The 22773-nt window shown below is 35.8% G+C and overlaps 1 protein-coding gene across 1 annotated transcript in view; it reads left to right on the top strand.

The window, feature by feature from the left end:
• The window catches only part of ABCC4 (ATP binding cassette subfamily C member 4 (PEL blood group)), a 269141-nt gene that overhangs the window by 214912 nt on the left and 31456 nt on the right, over positions 1–22773 (top strand). The window contains 2 exon segments of the mRNA XM_020965805.2: positions 1356–1511; positions 13808–13897. Coding sequence (XP_020821464.1) covers positions 1356–1511; positions 13808–13897 — 246 coding nt within the window.

Genomic DNA, 22773 nt, shown 5'->3' with positions numbered 1-22773 from the left:
GAGAATGTTGCATCCTATAAAGGAACAGTGACTTGGACCTGTGTCTCCTAATTGCCAGCTGAGAACTCTTTCAGCTACCATGTTTCTTATATGGCATTGGATGGGTAAATCTTATTTAAGTACAGATTCAAGGCACTTGATATAATAAAACTAATGTAGAACACGTTTTGTTAGGTTAAAAAGTAATGGATTCAAATATTTGCATTTTGATACCTTTGAGTTAGTAGATGGAGTTTTTAAAAAAACTGAACATTTTTAGATTAGATGGACTAGATTATTTCATGAAGTTAATTGTTTTTACTTCACTGTTTATTACCTCAATAAAAGCATTTCTTAAATTATCTTCATCATGTTTAAAGCCTTGAATAAAGATGCTTTCTACACTTGGATAATTCCCATTTGGCAGTTTCTAGTTGCTAGGCCTATAGATACCAGTTTCTGCTTGTGGATCCTTAACATATCTGTAGTATACTACATATAATCCTTTACAATAGACTTGCATTTTATTTGAAGAGTCCATTATTTTGGTTTTACACTCTAATTTCTCTGTTCTTGTTTATTTTATCTGCATCTAGAAATGTGCTGAATCACTTGTGAAGATTTCTCAAATCTTTTTTGTTTGTTTATTTTTCTCTTGGTGAAAAAACGTTTTATTCTCCTTACAGCTTTCCTGTATGAAATTTGGGAGTGTTGTTTTATAAAATGTTTTGAGCTGTTCAGATGAAAGAACCAATATAATCAGCAAGGGATTATACTGGTGGTGTTGCTGTTATGTAGAACTAGCTACTGATCATCCCTTTATAAATCAAATCACTAAAACCCACTTTCTGGGATTTGAAAAATATTTCCTTTCATTACAGTGAATAGTGTCTTGTTCATTATCAGGAATAGATTTGCTTTCCCTATCTCAGAATAACTAAGTTGAAGTAATATAGCCCTAGAAAATGGAAATATTCTTATTATAAGTGTTTTTTCATTCCAGTTGTAGACCTCTTATTGATATAGGAAATTCCCATGGTGCTTGATGCTCTGATATAGGAATGAAGATAATTGGAAGAACTGGCTTTTCATGGATTGTCATTAAGCTACTGATGGCTTTTCCCTATCAGAAGTATAATTCTGACTTTAACTCTTCTTCATATAAATATCCATTTCTTCATCAGCGAAAGGAAGGAAGGAAGAAAGGAAGGAAGGAAGAAAGAAAGGAAGAAAGAAAGAAAGAAAGAAAGAAAGAAAGAAAGAAAGAAAGAAAGAAAGAAAGAAAGAAAGGAAGGAAGGAAGGAAGGAAGGAAGGAAGGAAGGAAGAAAGAGAAACTAGTGTTCTTTTAAAACCATTGTGCTGGTTCTGTTTACAGGTTGGAATTGTGGGACGAACAGGAGCTGGGAAAAGCTCCCTCATTGCTGCACTTTTTCGGTTGTCAGAACCCGAAGGTAAAATCTGGATTGATAAGATTTTGACGACTGAAATAGGACTTCATGACTTACGGAAGAAGATGTCAATCATACCTCAGGTATGGACTTCTCATGGTATTCTCTGTTATGGCATTGTGAGTTCATTTTTAATATTGATTGTTGGTATGTTTTTCTATTCCTTTCCATATAATAAACATTATTTTTAATACAGCATGTTCTTTACAGATACTGTTGTTTTATATGACAATAAGTTATACTGATACATTTCTGAATTAAAGCTTCCCTGGTTCTTCAGTATTATTGATTGATTAAACAGAGTTCTGAGAACACCATGAAAAACAAACTCTGGATATGGTACTCAGACTTCCTGTAGAGAAAAAAGAAATATTTAAGTCTTTTGCCTCTCTAGTCTTTTACACAGCTCTCAAAATAATCTAAAGTTTGACCATATAAGTCTCCCCTGTTCCCCTGACCCCTACCCTATTCAAAACATCAATAGCTTTAGGATAAAATATAAATTCTTTGGCTTGACCTTTAAAGCCCTGTGCAGTATCACTCAAGCCTGCTTTTCTGAGTTTATTGTGCATTATTCCTCTTCACATGCTCTAGTTTCCAGCCAGCCAGATCTAGCTGTTTTCCTAATTTGTTATTCCGTCTCTTACTTTTATAATTTTTCGTAAGCTTTCTCCCATGCCTGCATATCTCTCTGCTTTACCTTCCCTGTGTATTAGAATGCCTAGCTTCCTTCAAGGCTCAGGTCATATCCTAGGAATATTCATGGGAAACCTTTCCCAATCTCCCTAGTTATTAGTGCTTTCTTGTTCTTCAAATGATCAAATATGTAGTCATCTCTTTAAATGTATTTCTCCTCTGGAATATAAACTCCTAAGGGTAGGAACTCTTTGTTTTTATCTCTAGCCTCTCTACATTGCCTTATACCTAGTAGGTGTTTAATAATGGCCTATTGGATTCTATTAAAATTGAGCAAAGATGAAGCATCTACTTTTTTTAAGGCATTGGAACAGAGGATTTTGAATTTCTGTTCTTCCCTGGCAGGTTTGTAAAGAGTGTTAGGAGTAGGAAACAGTCATCAAAGCAGACTGTCATCATTTCCTACATAATTGGGAAAAGTGTAAGGCAGTAGCCACACCTCTGAGCCTGAATGAAGGAGACTCAGACAAACAATTGATCTTGTCAAAAGAGGGAGATCAGCCAGCCAAGGGCAACACTGGTTCAGGTTGCATACTCATTTGTAAAACCTTGTATTGAAAGATAAAGGAAAATTAGGAGCAAGATCTGCTCATAAAATAGTACAGTAGAGGGAAAAATGAGTTTAAAGAAAGGTTGGTACCAGATCATGTTAAGATAAGAGTGAAAACAGGAGGACAGCAAACAAACAAACAAAAAATGGAAAAGATCTGTCAGCGTTTCTATAATAAAAAGGAAGATCCCAAGCAACTTGAAAATATCCCTTATTACAGCTGAAATTGAGAAAATATAAATAGCTGCCAACCTATGTGCCTAATTCTTATCTCTATAAAGTCTTTCTGAGAATTTTTACATATCAACATCAATATGAAAATATGGAAAGGGAATAACAGGCCTTTTGAAACAAAACCCTACAGTAGATCATATATTTATAGTCATACAATTCACTAAAATGTACCAAGTTGCATTGTCCTGACTCTTTGTTAATTATAATAAAGCATTTGATTTTCAGTGTTAAAAGCTTTCTCCCAACAAATTATCTCCCATACACATCATAAAATCATAAGGATAATGGAGATGTAGATGCATTGTGCACATAGATTGCAGTATATTACCAATGGAAAATTGTGGGCATAAAGACTTATACTCAAAGAAATGCATGACCAAAGAAGTTGGTGAAATATCCATTGAGGGCAGGTGATAACAAAAGGATAGACAGTAAGTCATTAAGCATTTATTAAGTACCCCCTCTGTGCTAAGATCTGTACTAAGTATACAATTAAAAAGCAAAACTAGCCTGTCCTCAAGGAATCTATGTCATAATAGGGAAGATAGCATGAAAATAACTAGGTATATACGAGAGATATACGAAATATATGAAAGGGAATCTCAGAAGAATGCCTGGCACTGTGATACATTGGAATATATATATATATATATATATATATATATATATATATATATATATATATATATATATATATGCATTAGAGAATAGGGAGGCAAGGATGAGTTATGGACAGAGTACTGTAGGCAAGTTTGAGGAAGGTAATAACGTTTTCAACTCAGGGTATTGATAGAGGAGGGAGTATCTGAAATGAGCTTTGAAAGAAAACAAAGATATTGATAGAGATTTTTATATACAGAGACAGAGGAACTGCTCTTAAGATATCAAGATGACCTACACAGGTATTCATTTTGGCTGGAATATAGTGGGTGTTAAAGGGAATAAATGTTTAATAAGATTGGACAGATAGGTTGGAGCCAAATTGTGATAGGCCTTAAAGAGACAGGATAAAAGGGTTTATATATTTATTTCCAATCTCTAGTGGAGATTGGAGGCCAAAGAAAGTTATTTGAGCAGGGCAGTGGCAATGATAAGGCCTTTACCTTAGGAAGATTGAGAATGATGTCTTGAAGTGGAAGAAAGACTATGGGCAGAGAGGCCATTAATCCAAGTATAAAAAGATAAGCTCCTGAATAAAGGTTCAAGGGAAAGAAAAAAAAAACCAAATACGCTGATTTCTGAAATTTGAGGAGAGTTGGGTCAACAAAATGTAGAGCAAGTGAGCTTGACTTTGTCACCTGGGAAAATTCTAGAATGGATTATTAAAATGACAGCAATGATAAGCAGTGATTCCTAACAGCCAGCATGGCTACAACAAAAATAAGCTCTTTTTTTCTTTCTCTTTATTTTTATTTTTTTTTTTGATACTACTAAAAGCAGACAAGGGGAGTGTCAGGAATGAATGAATGAATGAATGAATGAATGAATGAATGAATTTAGTTTAATTAACAATTCTACTTACTCTTCCACTGTCCTCTTGTGCCACTGGGGAAAAAAAAAGAGAAAAAGGAAAAGCTTTATAAATCCTTGTAACAAATATGCAGAGTCAAGCAAAACGAATTCCTTCATGGGCTATATATAAAAATATTGATGCCACATTCTGCATCCTACTGTATAAATTGTTAACCTGGTTCTACTCCCTTGACTCTACAATCAGTTTGTGTCTTTCCATGCCCCAAGTCTCTCCTCACTCCAATCCATCCTCCATTCAGCCACTAAAGTGATTCTCCTAAAGTGTAGGTCAGACCATATCATTTCTCAATTCGTTAAACTCTAATGGCTCCCCATTGTCTCCAGAATCAGATAAAAAGTGCTGTTTGGCATTCCTCCTACCTTTCTAGTCTTCTTACACCATACTCCGCATAATGTACTCTTCTGTCCAATAACATTGGTCTCCTTGGCTGTTCCAGCACTCCATCTCTTGGCTCCTGATATTTTCTCCAACTGTTCCCTGTGTCTGGAGTGCTCTCCCTCCTCATCTCTACTTCTTGATTTCCCTGGCTTCCTTTGAGTCTCAACTAAAATCCCATCTTTTACAAAAAGTCATTTCCAACTCCTATTAATTCCAGTTTCTTCCCTCTTTTGATTATTTCCTATTTAGCCTCTATAATATAGCACTTTTTTTTTTGTACTTATTCGTTTGCATGTTGTCTCCTTCATTCAATTTTGAGCTCCTCAAGGTCAGGCTCTGTCTTTTGCAGTTTTTGAATCCCCATAGCACAGACCTGGCACATAGTAGAAGCTTAATAAATGTGTATCAATTATTGATATATCACAACTTATTATAAAGGTACATTCCTTAATTGATAGGCATCCTTTTTTTTTCCTTTTTAGTGAGTGATCAGGGTTAAGTAACTTGCCCAGGGTCACACTCCTAGTAAGTGTTAAGTGTCTGAGGCTGGATTTGAACTCATGTGCTCCTGACTCCAAGGTCAGTGTGTCACCTAGCTGCCCCGAGGCATCCATTTTGATTCCGGTTTTTAGCCATCACAAAAAGAACTGCTATAAAATTTTTATACATATAGAACCTCTTCCTTTTTCCTATTTCTTTTGTTTCTTTTTAGTTGTGGGGCTAGCAGTGATATGTAGCTGGGTCAGAGGACATGCTATGTAGTAACTTCTTGTATATAATTCCAAATTGCTTTTCAGCAAAGTTATACCCATTCATTGGTCCACCAACCATCAATGTGCCTGTTTTCCCATAGCCCCTGCAACATTTATTATTTTCCTTCTTTGTTGTCTTTGCCAAGATGATAGGTATGAAATAGAATCTCAGAATTGCTTTAATCTTCATTTCTCTATTAGTGTTTTGCAGCATCTTTTAAATATGGCTACATATGACCTGTGTTTTTTCCCTTGAGAACTGCCTCTTCATGTCATTAGACTCCTTATCATTTAGAGAATGACTAAAATGACTATTATTATAAATTTGAAAGTTTTCCTTATACGTCTTGTAAATGAGACCTTTACCAGAGAAATTTTTAGCAGTTTTTTCCTCACTGTGGTTTTCTCTTACTCTTAGCTTTGTTGGTTTGTGCAAACACTTTTTAATTTTATGTAATCAAAATTAATCCATTTTCTCTTCTGTGATCCTCTCTACCCTTTGTTGATTGTGGTCATGAAATTTTTTCTATGCACACATCTGATAAGTCTTTTTTTGACACATACATGCTTTGTCAAGTGCACATCCATATCTTCTCTTAAACACTGTGAGGTTGTGATTTGCTCATGATCACACATCATGTTTCAGAAGCAGCACTTGGAACCCAGTCTTCTTCATTCACAAGCCCAGCATTCTGTCCACCCTTACACCATATTGGCTTTCTTTTAAAGTAGTATTGCTTTGATATATGTTTTAATGGGCAAAATGCACAAGGGAAAGGACTCTCACCTTTCTTTATATTCAGTCTCCAAGCCCTTCCCTTCTTCTCCCTTCGCTTGCCCTTTATGGTCTTCCAATGGCACTCTAGAACCCTACCATAGAATCACTGATTTAGAATAATTAGGCAATCCCCTCCATTTGCTATTGGAGTTAACCAAAGACCAGAAAGGTTAGGTGTTTTATTCAATGTCACTCAGGTGGTTGGATAGCAGAACTGGACTACAAGTGCTCTAACTTCCAATCTGGGGCTCTTTCCACTACATTTCTCTGCCTCTGGATAAACCTATTCACTTCCTTTTTGTGACTGACTCCACTCACCTTGCTGCTTTATTTCCTGACATTTCTACAGTGCTCTCTTGAGATATTTTATCCAAAATATTTTTTTCTGGACTCCCCTACTTTTGAAACATCCCCAGAACCTATAAGATTAACATTAAGTTCAACTGAAACCCCAAAGCTGTCTCTACCACTGTTAGTAGTGTTCATTTCTAATGGTATCCTAACATTTGGACAGGTTGGGCACTTTAAAACACTGTGTCTCCATTGTCAATGACAGTTTGTTGTTTTGCCAGAAAACTCAAGTTTCATTTGATTTCTGAGGGAAAGGGAATTTCTGAGCAAGGATTTTTTTCCCCCTTTTTTGTCTAGAGGCTAGGGAATTTTGGGCAGAATCTCAAAATCTGGTTTCCTCAGTGATAAGAACAGGACCCACTAATGAAAGAGAAAAGAGTTGTAATGGGGATAAATGCCATAATTTGAGTATCTAGCATCGGAGATAGAAGAAATCTTAAATGCCTGTTCCCTTCTGGACGTGAAGGCTAGAAATCATTGCCCGGACTACCACTTGTCTTTTTTTTTCCCCAGGGAAATATGGAGCATTTAGGGCAGCATGAGAATAAGAAAACAATGCTCTTTGTCTAAAGTGAATCCTTTTTTGACAGCCTCCTGGTTCTCCAGGATGGGAATGATGGGGATTCCCAGGCTTAAACTCCACAGCTGGGTTTCTTTATCTCTTCTGACTCATTAACAAGACAGATTCAGGGAGATAAGAAAATAGAATGGTGAGGCTTGGGACTGGAGAGGGGCTGTGAAAATGCTGGTCATGCCTTATGAGTGAGCAGTCAGTGAAGAGTGATGTCGCTGCATTCTCAAAGAAGGAATTTATCTACCTGGTTTTTGTGTCATCCACCCCCCCCCAAGGCAGAGTAAAATAGTAATAACCACTTGCATTTATAGCTTTAAAGTTTGCAAAATACTTTACATCTGTCATTTCCTTTGATCTTCACTCCCCCCCCCCCAAGTTAGGTCCTCTCATTGTCCTCTCTTTTTTTTTTTTAACAGATGAAGAAATGAAAACTGAGAAAGATTGAAATGGCTTGTCCAGGGTCACTCAACTGCTAAATGTCTGAGGCAGAATTTGAACTCAGGTCCTCTGCTCTACATGTCCAGGATAATCTTCCTTGTTCATATAGAAGAGTACTTCCATTTTAAGATCACTGGTTCTGGGAGTTATTAAGTTCAAATTCTGTTTTAGATATTTCCTGTCTTTGTGGTGGAGTCAGCTAGGTGGCAAAGTGGATAGAGTCCCAGGCCTGGAATTGGAAAGTCTTATCTTCCTGAGTTCAAATCTGGCCTCAAACACTTACCAGCTCTGTGACCCTAGGCAAGTTACTTCATCCTATTTGCCTCAGTTTCCTCATGTGTAAAATGAGCTGGAGAAAGAAATGGCAAATCACTCTAGTATCTTTGCCAAGAAAACCTCAAATGGGGTCACAAAGTCAGAAACGACTGAAAAACGACCAAAAAAAACAATCTTTGTGACACTGAGATTTGGCCTTAGTTTCCCTTCCATTTCTAGATCTATTAATCTATTAATGTCATAGCTCAACCCTGCCTGTTACAAGTTCTTCTCCTCTTCCTCCTTTTTTTATATACATCTTATTTCATTTAAATTGCAACATGGTCATGACCTGAAGGAGTTAAGTGAGTTTCCAAAAAAGGGCTCGGAGGTGAAATTACACTCGGGGAGTAGCTTACTTATCTGATAGTGATCTGGCAAAATGTATTTCAAAACTTTTTGGATGAATTCTCTGCAGCTCAGACTCCTATCTTATTGCACAAAGAAACTGTTTACAAATGGAGAGAATCCCATGCAAATTTAGGATTTATGAATAGCACCCTGAGGGCTGGTACAGATCAAGGGCGGCTTGGTATCGTGATTACAATGGAGAGTTTTTTTAAAAAATTAATTGATTTGTGGCTTTTGCATCTTTTTTTTTTTTAAGTGACTTGTAAAGGTTCATACACAGCTGGGTTTGGGGGGGGGGTTGTTGGTTTTGTTTTGTTTTTAAACAGTTTCACCATTTTATATATTTCTCTGTCCTGGTCTTTTTCTCCTCCCCACAGTGAGGGGGAAGGGAGGAATAGGTTAAGGAGAGCAGCTTTTTTTCAAAACCCCTTTTTATTACCTGGTTTTCCTTTTTTCTTTTCAAGAACAAAACCCAAAGAGAAAGAGGTGGGTATGCTATTACTAGCAAAGAAATACAATTGGATTGCAGCCTAATGCAGCCCTCCTTTTGTTTCTGCACACTGAAGGCTTCATTAACGCACAGTGGAACTACTGGCTAGAGTTAGTGACCTGTTTGTATCGAAAAGAACTTTACATGGACTTAAATTCTTTTTCTTTTGTTCGTGCACAATGTCCTTTTCTTCTGAAAATGGATGATGATCAGTTCACTCCGAGGCTACAGGACTGAGTGGGGTGGGGAAATCCAACCTCGGTAATAGAGTGATTTCAGGTGATTTCCTTCATTTGAAAACAGTGAACTCAATTTAAAGTAATCAAGCTCCTCGGGCTTTGGAAATTGGGGGGGGGGAATTTTTTTTTTTTTTAAATTCAGCTTTCCCCACATTTGACAAACAGCAGAAATGTCCACTTTTTGTTCTTGTATTTGAGTTGCGGGAAGTTTCCTGATTTGGAACATAAAATGATTAGGTGAAGTAAAATGTTTTCTGTTTTATCTTGCTAGTTTGTAACCAGTTGTATGGTTTTTTCAGAGTGCTCCCAGTGGGTTTTAAGTGTCTGAAGGTTAGTAGGTAGGATTTCTTCCTGCTATAAACGAGAGGCTTGTTTTCCAGCCAGGCATACAGAGTGTGGTCTTTGAGGCTTTCTGTTGTGTGGAAGAATTATCGGTTTTCTACACTAAACTGTTTGATTCCAAGTGGCCATTTTGTAGGCTACTTCTAACCTGGGTTTATATTGCTGCAGTTGCAAAGGACAAAATTATCACTGCATCCAGTGGTGAGGTTTTTTTTTTAACCTTTATCTTCTGAATTTTAATAAAAAGACAGTTTGACATTGTCATATATGCCACATCTAATCAGGGTACCTTTTTCTGTCCCTGACCTGTGCTGAGTTTAAGTTAAGTTAAAGCTGTGGTCAAATACAATTTAAAAATAGGTCTACAAAATTTTTTTTAAATGTGTTTGGTCATATGCTTATAAATTTTGGCTGCATCTACATGAAGGTCGTATGTCTCTGTGTAAATCTCCTACTTGCAAATGGTATGCCTTTTTCTAAGCTGCAAGCATTTTTACAACACTTATTTACAGGGTTAGGTTATTAACTCCATCTCCTGAAGACAGCTATTTTAAATAATAATTTCTATCAGAAAGAATAATTAAAAATGACCTTTATCAGCTCTTGCAGTACATGTCTACTTGTTAGGACTTTTATTACCCTTATGAAGACATTATAATGGGATTTCTTATTTGGCAAGCCTATGAAAGTGGAATGAAGTAGGAAATAAAGTGAGTAGCATATATAAAACACATCAGCATATTAAAACATATGTTGTTAAATTATTTGCTGGTTTTAAAGGAAAATGTTTCTTCCATCAGTTAATGTTTTATTAAACCATTTTTCCCATTCAACAGGTTTTGATGGAAGTTTTACTAATTGAAATAAATATCTTTGACATGTCATAACTAGGAGAGAGATTTTTCTTGCTCTTTTGTTTTTATATTGCTAAGTCAGATAAGAGGGATTTATTCGAAGTTTCTTTTTCAAATTGACAGAGGAAAACTTAGAGAAATACTGTAATTACGATGAACTTTTTCTTTTTTAAAATTCCACTGACACCCTGATTTGGAGTTAATAGGCCAGAAACCATTTTAAAAAAGAAAGTGGTGTTGTGATTCATTGAAACAACAGAAGCAGATACAGCAGCTGTTGAATTTTTCCTGAGTTCCAGGATTTTCATTCTGACCCCTTTGAAGGCCAAGGTGCCAGCACCCTTCCCTAGTGCCTAAGGCATAAAAAGAATCGGCCATTTCAGATTTAGGGAGCTTGCTTCTGGAAGGACTGAGTGAGGAGAAGTTGTTTATATATTGAGCAAGTGATTGAACTTTTCAATTTTTTGAAATCAAAATCTTCATTTACTAAGGTTCTCAAACTATCAAGCTGTTCTTCCCTTAATGATGAAGACCCTCTTAAAAAAAACCCAAGAACTAAAAACAAAAGCAAACCCTCAGTTACTGTTGATATCTCCTAGAATCTAATTTTGTAATTAGGAATTCAAAATACCCTCCCGCTGAAAAGGTAAGCAAAATGATATCAATTATACAAGGTCATTTCCTTTAAACCTTGTAGTTGTGATTATTGGGAAGCATAGGCATTCTGATCTCTCATTTTCAAGTTCTGTGAACCCAGTTCCTGCCCCTGGCCCAGCTTAACCTATTAGATTCTTTCATTAAAGTCCAGATTATGTAACTCTTCTCATTAGCTGGACACTGGGTGATTAAACAGATAAAAGAGGGAAATGGAAGAAATTGCTGAGGAAAAAAATGAGGTACCAAAAGTAACTTTTCCCAGCAGTGGAGGTGACATAAGTGTGGGGACACCAAGAAACCGTAGTGTTAAGGCGGCAATGAAGCATCTAAAGGTTAACTCATTTGTCTTCTGTGTCTACTGCTAGCCTATCAGAGAACCGTAGTAGAGCAGGAGATGTCACCAAATGGTGCGTGGGGGGGGGGTAACATGAGTACCCATAAAGGACACTTCTCGTCTTCTGTGTCTTTAGATTAGGCAAGTTGCTTTCTGTAAACTGGTATGAACACAACGGAGAGGATTAATTATTTTGACCTATAGAACTCAATGGTAGCCTAGCCTTGAACTCAAGGATAAAAATTTTAAATAATTTGGGCCAATTAAAAGAAAATTCATTTAGTCTCCCAAAAGCAATTTTGGGCTATTATTCACAATCAGTATGTATATTTTTAAAAGGTGGGTAATTCTCTGCACATCACATTTGTTTCTTGATTCATTATGGCCAGCTATCAGATTCATTTAGAGCCTTTTAAATTCCTGTCCTGTGCTTAGGAGTACATATTTTTCAATAATGATGCCATCTGTCTTTATTGTCAATTTTTTCCCCAACCAATCCTAAATCCAGGTTGATAGGAGAAACCATGAAATGTCTCCCTGTCATTATTTTTCATGGTTAGAAGAAGGAGTAGTATACTTATCTATTTTATGTTCTTGGGCTTCTCAGAAATTGAGCAATGGTCAATAAAGCATTAAAAAAATATGCAGAAGAAAACAAGAAACTAGGCCAGAAGGGGCCACAAAGAAACAGGGCAGTTTTGTTTCTGTGTTAAATATAGTATATACTGCTTTAAAAAAACAAGCTATTTAAAGTATATACTATTTAATATCCTTTGCTCTTTGCATATTATAATGTTCATATTTAAGTTTGTAATAAAAATGAGGATTTTTTTAAATTGAGAAATGGTCTTATGTTAGGACCACTATTGACTTTCTGAAGGCCTATTATCAAATATTAGCATTATGAGGGAAGAAAGGTAGTTGTCTTTCTCCTTAAACAAAAGATACATATAGGGAAACTTTTGTTAGGGTAGTTCAGGTGATAATTTACAGCCTGACGATCTAATGTGGCGGTTCTTTTTGTATCACGGACCTGTTTGGCAGTCTGATGAAGCCTATGGATTCCTCAGAATAATATTTGTTGCCTACATTCAAATATGAGTGAAGCCTCTAGATTCAGTCTTTGTGACTCTGTTTGGGGTTTTTCTTGGTGAAGGTACTGGAATGGTTTGCCATTTCCTTCTCCAGATTATTTACGGATGAGGAAACTGAGGCAAATAGAGTGAAGTGACTTGCCCAGGGTACCACAGGTAGTTAGTGTCTGAGGCCAGATTTGAACTCAGAAAGATAAGTCTTCCTGACTTCAGGCCCAGCACACTATCCGCACACCCCTTCTCAAAATAGTGTTTTTAAACAATTGAAGGAAATGCTGAATTTCAGCTAGACATTAGTGAAAATAAAGACATATTTTTTTTCTCATACAAGTTCATGAACCCCCTGAAATGGATCCACAGATCCTTGGGGGTCCGTGGACTCCTGATTGAGAACCTCTCATCAGTTCCAACCTCCTTGTTTTACAGACGTGGAATCTGAAGTAGTGCCCAGGGTCACACAGGTGGTAGAGCTAGACATATATATTCCTATGTAAGACCGCACTATACTTATTTGTCCTCTGTTTCTCTGAGGGTGAATAACAGTTTTGTTCTTTTGCTACCTACTTCCTTATGTGTCATTTGTATGATGTTATACCTTATGAGAAAATGTTAATGAGTCACATCATCTGATTGTTATGTGCATAGTGGTTTCTTGTTTAAACTTAATTATCATTGGGGTCCAGAAAGAATATAATGCAGGGGACATCGGATCCCCAACTTCTCCTGAAATTAAGAAGGAGCTCTTAAAGGTACATACTTTGACTATGACACTCCTCAAAATGGTTTTCATCTTATCCTACCCTTATAGTTAATAATAGTAGGGCATCTGTCCCAGTGGATGAATGGAAAAGATAAAGTAGGTATCAGCTTAAGTCTCTTAATAGAAAGGGTGCTGCAGTTCCCATTAGTTCATTTCTCCTTCAGGCAGGAACAGAAAGTCCCTGTTGTATTAGTCTAGGAGAGTCCCCGTACCAGTAGTATCTTTTACCAGTGGAGAAAATGCCCTTGTTTATCATTCAGTGCTAGTGTAATGATGTTTAGCAATTTCCCCTCAAGTCACAACTCTTAACTAATCATGCTATTCATATTTCCCAAGTACTACACCTGGATCTACCATTGATTTTTGCTGGTACCCTTGAAGTGAGGTTCATCAAATAACTGAATCATGGTTTTTCTTGTTTGTTAAACAAATATCACCAGAAAAATTATACTGATTATACTCTGCTGTTTAGCTATCTGTGATATAGGTGCTATGTTGGGCAAATATAGAAGCGCTATATATATATATATCCACTAGCATTTTTATTTTAAAGTTAGTGACATTTTATGCTTTATTATATTTTTGTTAAAATAAATGAATAAATCTTTGACCATGTACTCAACTTCATATATTGACAGACATTTTATTGGAATTTTAGGAACCTGTTTTATTCACTGGAACAATGAGAAAAAATTTGGATCCTTTTAATGAGCACACAGATGAAGAATTGTGGAATGCCTTGAAAGAGGTAATTTATAAAATTTCCTTTATTTCAATTTTATATGTTTATATTATATAAAATGGGAGATTTTGAGACGAAGTTTATCTGCTCAGTTACTCTCTTTTAATTGTTTTAAATAAGTTTTCAGTGTAATTTTCCCCAGTAACCCTCACCCCTTACCTTCCTGAGAGCTATTGCATATTTTAAAAATAAGTGTTTTAAGATAAAGAAAGAAAAAGAGTGAATCAATGGATTCAGTATGCATTTTTAAACATTAGAATGCCAAGAAAGAAACTTTAATAAGCCTAAAAGAAGAGGTGAAAAAGTAGAGGAGAAATAGACAAACAAGAAACAAGAACAATAACCAAAAAAAGCTATAGAAATTATTAAACTAAAAGCTCCTTCTTTGAAAACATGAATAAAATTAATTAACTTGTAGCTAATCTAATTTTAAAAATAGAGCAGAAGATCTACTGAAAAAAGATAACAAATTGTTCAGGTAAATTCACAACAAAGCCAAAAGGGGAAAAAAAAGAATTATCAGAACCTACTATGCACTGTTATATACTAAGAAAACTGAGAACACAAAAGAAATAGAGTAAAACATTCAAAAAATATAAACTTGAAAAATAGAGATCAAATTGAATAATCCAATATCAGAAAAGGAAATTATTCCCACTAAGGAACTGATGAATAGGATAATTCTGTCAGACTTTTAAATGACATTTAGTACCCATAGTACACAAATTATTCTCAAAAATTGCAAACGAAAGTGCTAATTCCTTTTCTGAGACAAATATAGTCCTAATGTCTAAACCAGAAAAGAATAAAACACAGAAAGAGAACTATTGACCAATATCATTGACCAATATGATTAAAACTGATGTTAAAAATTTAAATAAAATCCTGTTTGACTACAGCAACTTATTCAAGGATCATCATGACCAAACTAGATTTATACCACAGATGCAAGGATGGAAAATAGTCAACATAATTATATTAAAAATAAAAACATGTGAAACCACATGATTATCACCATGGGTGAGAAAAAAGCTTTTGTCAAAAGTATAACACTCATTTATGCTAAAAACTCTACAAAGTATAAGCATGGAGGGATCTTTTTTGATATAAAAAGTTACCAAAACCAAAAGCGACCTTATGCAATGGAGATGCACAAGAACCTTTCCCAGGAAATTCTGGAGTGAAGCAAGGATGCACAAACTCATCAATATAGTTCTGTAAATTCTAGCTACAGTAGTAAGACAGAAAGAAATTAAAGGTGTAGCACTGGGTAGAGAGGAGATAAAACTATCCCTATTTGTTGATGATATGTTGGTTTACTAAAGAAATATTAAGGAATCAGCACAGATATTAACTGAAACAATAGCTTCAGCAAAGTTACAATCTATAAAATAAACCCTCAAGCATCATCTGCCTTTCTATAAAATAATAACAAAATCCAAGACAATAATGCAGAAGTACCTTCCAAATTGTTATAAAATGCATAAAATATCTAAGGATAAATCTACCAAAGCACACAAAACACTTGTATAGGTTTTATTCTGAATTGATACTTAAAGAAATAAAGAACAGCTGTAATAGCTGGAGAAATGTGCAGTGCTCATGGCTGGAACATACCAATATAATAAAAATTAAAATGCTAACAAAGTTAATTTACGATTTTAATGCTATACCAATCATGTTATCAAAGGAATACTTTACAGAACTGGACAAAATGACAAAATTCATTTGGGAAAATAAAAGATCTAGAATATTTAGGGCAATAATAAAAAGAGGTAGGGATGAAGGAGAGTAGCCTTCCAGCCCTAAAACTAAACTAAACTAAATCAGACTAGACAAGGAAGAATCAGAAACAATGGAGCTGGTAAAACTGATAAGCAATTTGGCCGAAATTAGGCTTAGACCACACTTTATATCATATATCACAATACATTTTAAATGAATATATGACCTTAATATTAAATATCATACTATAAAAAAATTAAGAGAAATAGATCATATATGCCTCACAGCTATGGGTAGGAGATTTCATTCTGAACCAAACAAAGATAATGGAAATTACAAAAGATAACTTGGATAATTTTGATTACATGAAACTGAAAAACTTATGAACAAACAGTATCGGTGCACCTAGGATAAGATGGAAAGTGGTTAATGGGTGGGTGGGGGAAATTTGTTATTAAATGTCTCTGATAAGGGTTTGGTGTCTAAGATATATAAGCAGTTAACAGATACACAATACACACACACACACTCAAGCCAATTCCCGAAAAGATAAATGATAAAAGTATGTGAACAATCGGTTTCAAAAAAATTATAAATTATTAATAACCAAATTATTAATCAGTAATAATCAAAAAATGCAAATCAAAACAACCCTGAAGTTTAACTTCTTTTTTTTTCTTTTTAGGCAATTGGGGTTAAGTGACTTGCCCAGGGTCACACAGCTAGTAAGTGTCAAATGTTTGGTCTGAGGCCGGATTTGAACTCAGGTACTCCTGACTTCAGGGCCGGTGCTCTATCCACTGCGCCACCTAGCTGCCCCTGAAGTTTAACTCTTTCCCTATAAACTTCTTGCCTTGCAAAGTGACAAAAGATGGGAATAGTCTAAGTTAGAGGGATTGTTTGGAAAATAGACACATTAGTACTTTCTTGGTGGAGTTGTGAATCTGTGTACCATTTTGGAAAGCAACTTGAAATTATTCAGCTACTTGTTTATAGTACTCAGCATCCTTGTACTTGGATGGTTAAAAAAAATAATAAGTAAAGTGTTTTTTGTTGTCCGTTGACCTTCTTCAGGGAATTTGAGCTACTATGTTACCTCATTTGTCCTTAGGAGAGGTAAGTACTGGATTAGGATTCAAGATTATGTTTTCTAGTATCAATCTGACCAGTGACAAAATGTGTTACATTGAGAAATTAACTTCTTTTTGCTTCATTTTCTACATAGATTAAGTAGGGAAGGTAATACCACAAATACCCAAAAGATAACATGCGATAATACCTATTAATCTCTCAGGGCTTTATGAAGAAAATGTTTCATCAATGTAAAATATATTAGGGTCAAAGCATATTAAAGCACATTATTATTTTTTAAGCAAAGACAAGTAACATCTTAATACTCTGGACAGGTACGTGTAATAGGAGGCAAGAAAGAAATAATTTTGGCTGAGCTGTTAGAAATAGGTTTTACTTTGTTTCTAACAGTGCCCTTGTGTGTATATTTTTGCTATAGGAATATCACATAACTTCTGTTACAGGCTTATCAGTGCATTTCTATGAACTACCCTTCCTCTTATTTACCTGTTACAGCCTTTATGGATTTCTGTTTCTTGCTGCGTGTGTACTGGTCTTTTTGCTTGCATCAGCTAGATGTTAAGCTCCTCAAGGGCAGGGATCAAGTCCTTTACTTTCCTTGTGTTTTCTTTATGGTGCCTACGCGGTGTTGAAATCTGGTTTTTGTTTCATTGGGATTTTGTGTGTTTTGTTTTAATGGTTTCGCTCAGTTTTGTTGTTGGGTTTTGGTTTGGTTTGGTTCATTTGGTCAGGACCTGTGAAAATCGTTTTAGGAAATTTGTTGTGCAACAATTCTACTAAATTCAATTTGGCAATTGGTCTATGATTTATAGGCTTAGAAAGGCCTGTGTCACTCAGAGGTTGAGTAACTTGCCCAGGGTTCCACAACCAGTGTGTATCAGAGACAAGACTTGGAACCAGGTCACCTCTTAAGCCAGTCCACATCTTCTTTAGAACTTAGTAAACACCGAGAATCAGAGAACCCCAGAGAAGCAAGGGACTTTGGTAGTCAGTTGTTGTTCTGTTGTTTTCACTCATGTTGACTCTTTGTGACCCCGTTTGGGGTTTTCTTGGCAAAGATGCTGGAGTAGTTTGCCATTTCCTTCTCCAGTTCATTTTACAGATGAGGAAACTGAGTTAAGTGACTTGCCCAGGCACACCCAACTAGTTTCTGAGGCTGGATTTGAACTCATAAAAGTGAGTCTTCCTGACTTCAGGCCTGGTACTCTATGCACTGCATCACCTAGCTGCCCCCAGTACCCTGTCCTCTGCATAGATCCAGCCTATAACATTTCACAAAAAGGGCTACTTTTGACTTTATGATTTGTAATTGTTTAGAGGATGTATAGTAACTTACAAAAAGAAAGGAATAAGAAAACATGTGCCCACAAATGAGACTAAAGCAATTGGGTCAGTCTTTTGGCTCCTTGGTTTGGTTTGGTTTTTTTTTTCGTATTAATAGTTGTCACTTATTTTACCCTTCTAGGGATGTCTCTGAAATTTTAATGTATTGGATAAGATTCTGCTGTGCACCGCCAGCCTTGGAGGCCAGACAGTTTCTTACCTGCAATTCTTGTTTTCTAGAGGTGTGTCTATGATAAGTCTTTACACATCCACCCAACTTCCCAGAAGACTTGGGGATTTTTTTCCCCCTGAATCTAAGCTCATTATTTCATCTTCCGTTTGGAAAGCAACTGGCCATTCGAGAGTATTTAAGATTGTCAGTTTCTTCATATGAAGTGGATACATATTTATTCAGTGGTGGTATTGTTTTTGTAACAGAGACAGTGAATTGTAGTTGCAGGTAAATGATTTCACAACTTATTTCATAATTAAACGTCCATAGGCTCTCTGGAGAATAAATTAATCCAGACAAAATCCGTTCAGCCTTCCCTGATCCTCCTATCCAGTGTCACCTGGCTCTGATGATCTTCCCTCTAGTCCTCACACTGTGGTTTATTCTATACTTCTCTAATACCCACGATGTGTAATATGCATACGTATCATATATTATAGTTACCTGTAGTTAGACTCCATCCCTCCTTGGACTATAAGTGCCATGAGGGCAGGGACGATGTCTGTTTAAAATATATATCTGCTCCCATTGTCTATCACAATGCTCTTGTGCATATAGTAGGTGCTTATTTAATTTACTATAATGTGTTTCTCTTACATAAAATCTAAATTCACCTCATAGGTATAGCAAAGTCTGGATTACTCCCCAGTTCCTCTAGTTTCTAATTTCCGCCAGTCCCTTACTCCAGTCCTTTTATTCCTTCCTAATTGATTCTCTGTTACATTCTCCACTATAGCTATTCCAGACCCTCTTCCCTTCCAGTGTCTCATAGCACTTCTCTCCTCACCTCAACATAAGACCTTTCCTCCTGCTTTACTGAGAAACTAGAGGCCATTCACCCCTAGGTTCCCTTTTCCCCCCTACTTAACATCTCAAAGCCACTTGACATCATCTCTGATTCTCTCATCTGGGACAAGTCACTTAACCTCTCTTGGCTTCAGGTCCCTTCTTTGAAAAATGAGGGCTTTAGACATGGTGACTTCCAAGGGCCATAATCTGTTTCCTATCTGATGGCTCATTCCATCCTATTAACAAACATTCCCAGGTCTTTAAACAGTCCTCTAAAAATCCTCGTTATCTAGCCCACTCAATGTTTTCACTTCTTACCTCTCACTCAGTTCTCAATGCTTGCGGTCTTACACCCAGCCTTGCAGAAACTGTCTTCTCCAAAATTATCAATAATTTAATTGCAAGTCTTTTGGACTCAGTTCTCATCCTTTTGGATTCTGTAGGCATACTGTTGACCAACCTCTAAGAAATTCTTTTTTGGGGGATTTTCATTTTATTATACTCTCTTAGTTCTCTAGCCTGTCTGACCACTTCTTCTAAGACTCCTCTTCTAGATTATCACCTATATCCAACCCCTTAATAGTGGGTATGCCCCCAGTGCTCTGTCTTGTGCTCTCTTTACTTGATGACCATAAGCTCCCATGGGTTCAGTTATCTCCATGCAGATGACTCCCTGAGCTATAGATCCATATCTAGTCTTTCTCCTTAGTTTTCGTCTCTTATCACCAGCTGCTTAGGAGACATTTCAAAATGGGTATCTGATTGGCATCCAAATTCAGTACAACTGAAATGGAACTTCATTTCTTCCTCCAAACTCACCCCTCTTCAGAATTTCTCTGATTCTTCAAAGGAAATTACCACCACCTTTCTAATCCTAGCAGATAGGAAACAATATCGGTGTGTAGGTGTGTATGTATGTATGTCTTACCCAATAAAATATATAAAATCCTTGAGGACAAAGACTTTCATTTTTGTCTTCATATCTCCAATGCCTAATTCACCCAATACCTAACAAATAGTAAGTGCTTGATAAATGTTTATCTATTGATTGACTGATATTTAGCTGGTTAGTAGACTAAAATTATTCTGAATTTTGTGCCAATTTTTCAACCAGTTCTGTTACAACAGTATTTGATTACATTGTCTCAATGAGCCTTGCTTGTGTTTTAAATAGGTGATAGACTGAAGGGAAAAACTATCAATGTACTCTTGGGTGTAAGAATTTTAATAAATAAAGGCATTGAAAATAAACTGAGGTGTTGCTAGAAAAACAATTCTGTCTATAACTTAATTCTGTACCTTTGAACTATTGACAAAACATAAACTTGTTTCATCTTTAGAACCCCAGTTTTAAATTGTCTCCTGTAGAGTTCTTGTTGTTTTCTAACTTCCTGAGAAATACTGAAAATGACCAAAATGTTAACAACATAAAAATGGAATTTTAGAATGTCTCAATGGCATTTAAACAAGACAGTGATTAAGTATCTGATAACCAGGTTTACATGTTTGTAAAATGAAATGAAATCCAGACCTATAGTATTAGTCTTTCTTCAAAAAGTATTAGGTATTTGGATTAAATATTGAACTCTTTGCACTAGTTCATAGAGAAGTTTCATCTTTAAAGGGCCTTAAATCCATTTCCTCAGAACATTCAAATTCCTCAGGTTTCTTCAGTTCCCTTAAAACTACTTACTGAAGAAGGAAGTACCTGAACTCAAACTTAACCATGTTCCATGGACATATTCTTTCTCTTATCACTGTCTACCCACTTTATTATATACGTAGTTCTCTTCCCATCATTATATTCTAACCCATAATGAACCTGATCATTTTCAGATAGCAGCAAACTGGAAAGTTTGACCAACAGTCTATAGGGTTATCATTGCATTGGGATTCATTAAATTAAAGACTTTTCGGTTCCTTTGTGATATGATGATGAGTTCAAATTCCATTCTGCCCTCTTTGAACAGCTTAAAAGAAATTGTAATGTTTTTGCATTCCCATAGAATACATAGGATTTTAAAGCTGAAAAGGAACTGAAAGAGAGTCTATAACCTTCACTGGGGCAAAATTTCTACCCAATTTTCTTCTTTCTTTCCTTCCTTCCTGTCTTCCTTCCTTCTTTTCTTCCTTCTTCCTTTCTTCCCTCCTTTCCCCCATCCTTTTCTCCTTCCCTCCTTCCCTTCTTGTCTGTGCTCCTTTCTGTGGAAATCAGATATGACTACAATAAAGTCCAATAGCATCTGGAGTTTTAAAAAATTTTTCTAAATTAGGCAATGACAATTTGATGTCTATCAAAAAAATATTTACAAGAGTTCACAGGAAACTCAGAATAGTAAGCCCTCTAGAATGACATTCTGAAGACACAAATGGGATCTTGTCCAAAGAGACTGTCAGTGTATCAGAAACCGAACAATTTTTATGCAACAGAGCACAAGTGATTGCAGATGAAGCCCAAAGCAATGGCAAGGTCTAAAAGGACAATGTTAGGAGTCCTAAAGCTTAGAATGAGCCAAGGCTGAAAGCTAGGGAAACACAACCAAAAGAGGGAAGTTTTTAAAGCTTTATTGGAAGAGAATGGAAGATTAAAGAAAGTATAGAATCACTTGCAATTAGTTTTGAATAGTACCAATAATATTTCATTACAAAAGTACTGGTTTTCTCTAAAATGTGAAAAAATTTGAAATCCATTTTGAGAATTTTTAAGAGGATTAATTCCAAATGTATCCTGAAATTCAGTAAGAAAGTGAAATTTGACATATAAAAATTCAATTTTTGTGCACCTTTTCAGGAATACAAATTGGAAATATTTGTACATGATTCAATTTGTGCCCCAGAACTTACGAGGAATATGGAGAATTTCAAGAAAACATAGAGATAAAAAATAAAACCTAAATGGAAAAATTAAAGGCATTGAGAATATACAGCTAGAAAAAGAAAAACCAACTTAGGATAATAGTATTTTAGGAATTGGCATAATTTTTAAAATTACCTAGCCCAGCTTCAATATTAACTCTCCACTGTTGCAAAGCAGTGTGCTCCATTTTACCGAAATGAAAATTCACATCCTACACCCTCAAGGAGGTTATTGTCTGAGGCTATAAGACATGAACACAAATACCTGTAACGTGTTGGAAAGACCTAGATGAAGAAATGGACATAGAAAGGTGTGGCCTTTTATAATTTAACCTAGAATTACACATCTAATTAATGGCAAAGCTAGAACTCTAAGAATATAGGTTTCCAGATTGTGTTCTTGTACACTGCCCTGTTATTCCTCATTGCCCTCCTTTGTAGCTTCACTATTGCCCAATATAAGTTAGTTACTGATTGCTTTTTTTCATCAAGATGTATTAGGAAGTAATCTTGGACCTTTTTGATGGTAAATAAAACAGCAAGGGTTACTTATGGAGCTTTTAAAACTTCCTCGAAGACCTTGTTAAATTCCATAGGTTCCCATCTGTTTGTGATGGTTGGAATAATGACTCTTGACAGGATTCATTTTCATTAATGGAAATTGATGTTGTCTAGCCCATAGAAAGCAATTTGTTCCAAATATGTGTTAAAGGATGTCAGTTTATGCTATGTTGGCTGCTAGATGGAGAAGATAAACTATTTAATGAAACTGCACAGTCCAGAACAGTGTTTTGGGGGATTTTCAAGAACCCCCTGGGTTCTTCAGGACAGAGTATAGGCTGTGGATGGTTTTATCAAGCCAGAA

The sequence above is a fragment of the Phascolarctos cinereus genome, unplaced genomic scaffold, assembly GCF_003287225.1.
Source record: "Phascolarctos cinereus isolate Bilbo 61053 unplaced genomic scaffold, phaCin_HiC Scaffold_7;HRSCAF=346, whole genome shotgun sequence".
NCBI classification, from domain to species: Eukaryota; Metazoa; Chordata; class Mammalia; order Diprotodontia; family Phascolarctidae; genus Phascolarctos; species Phascolarctos cinereus.
This window is presented reverse-complemented; position numbering and strand designations above follow the sequence as displayed.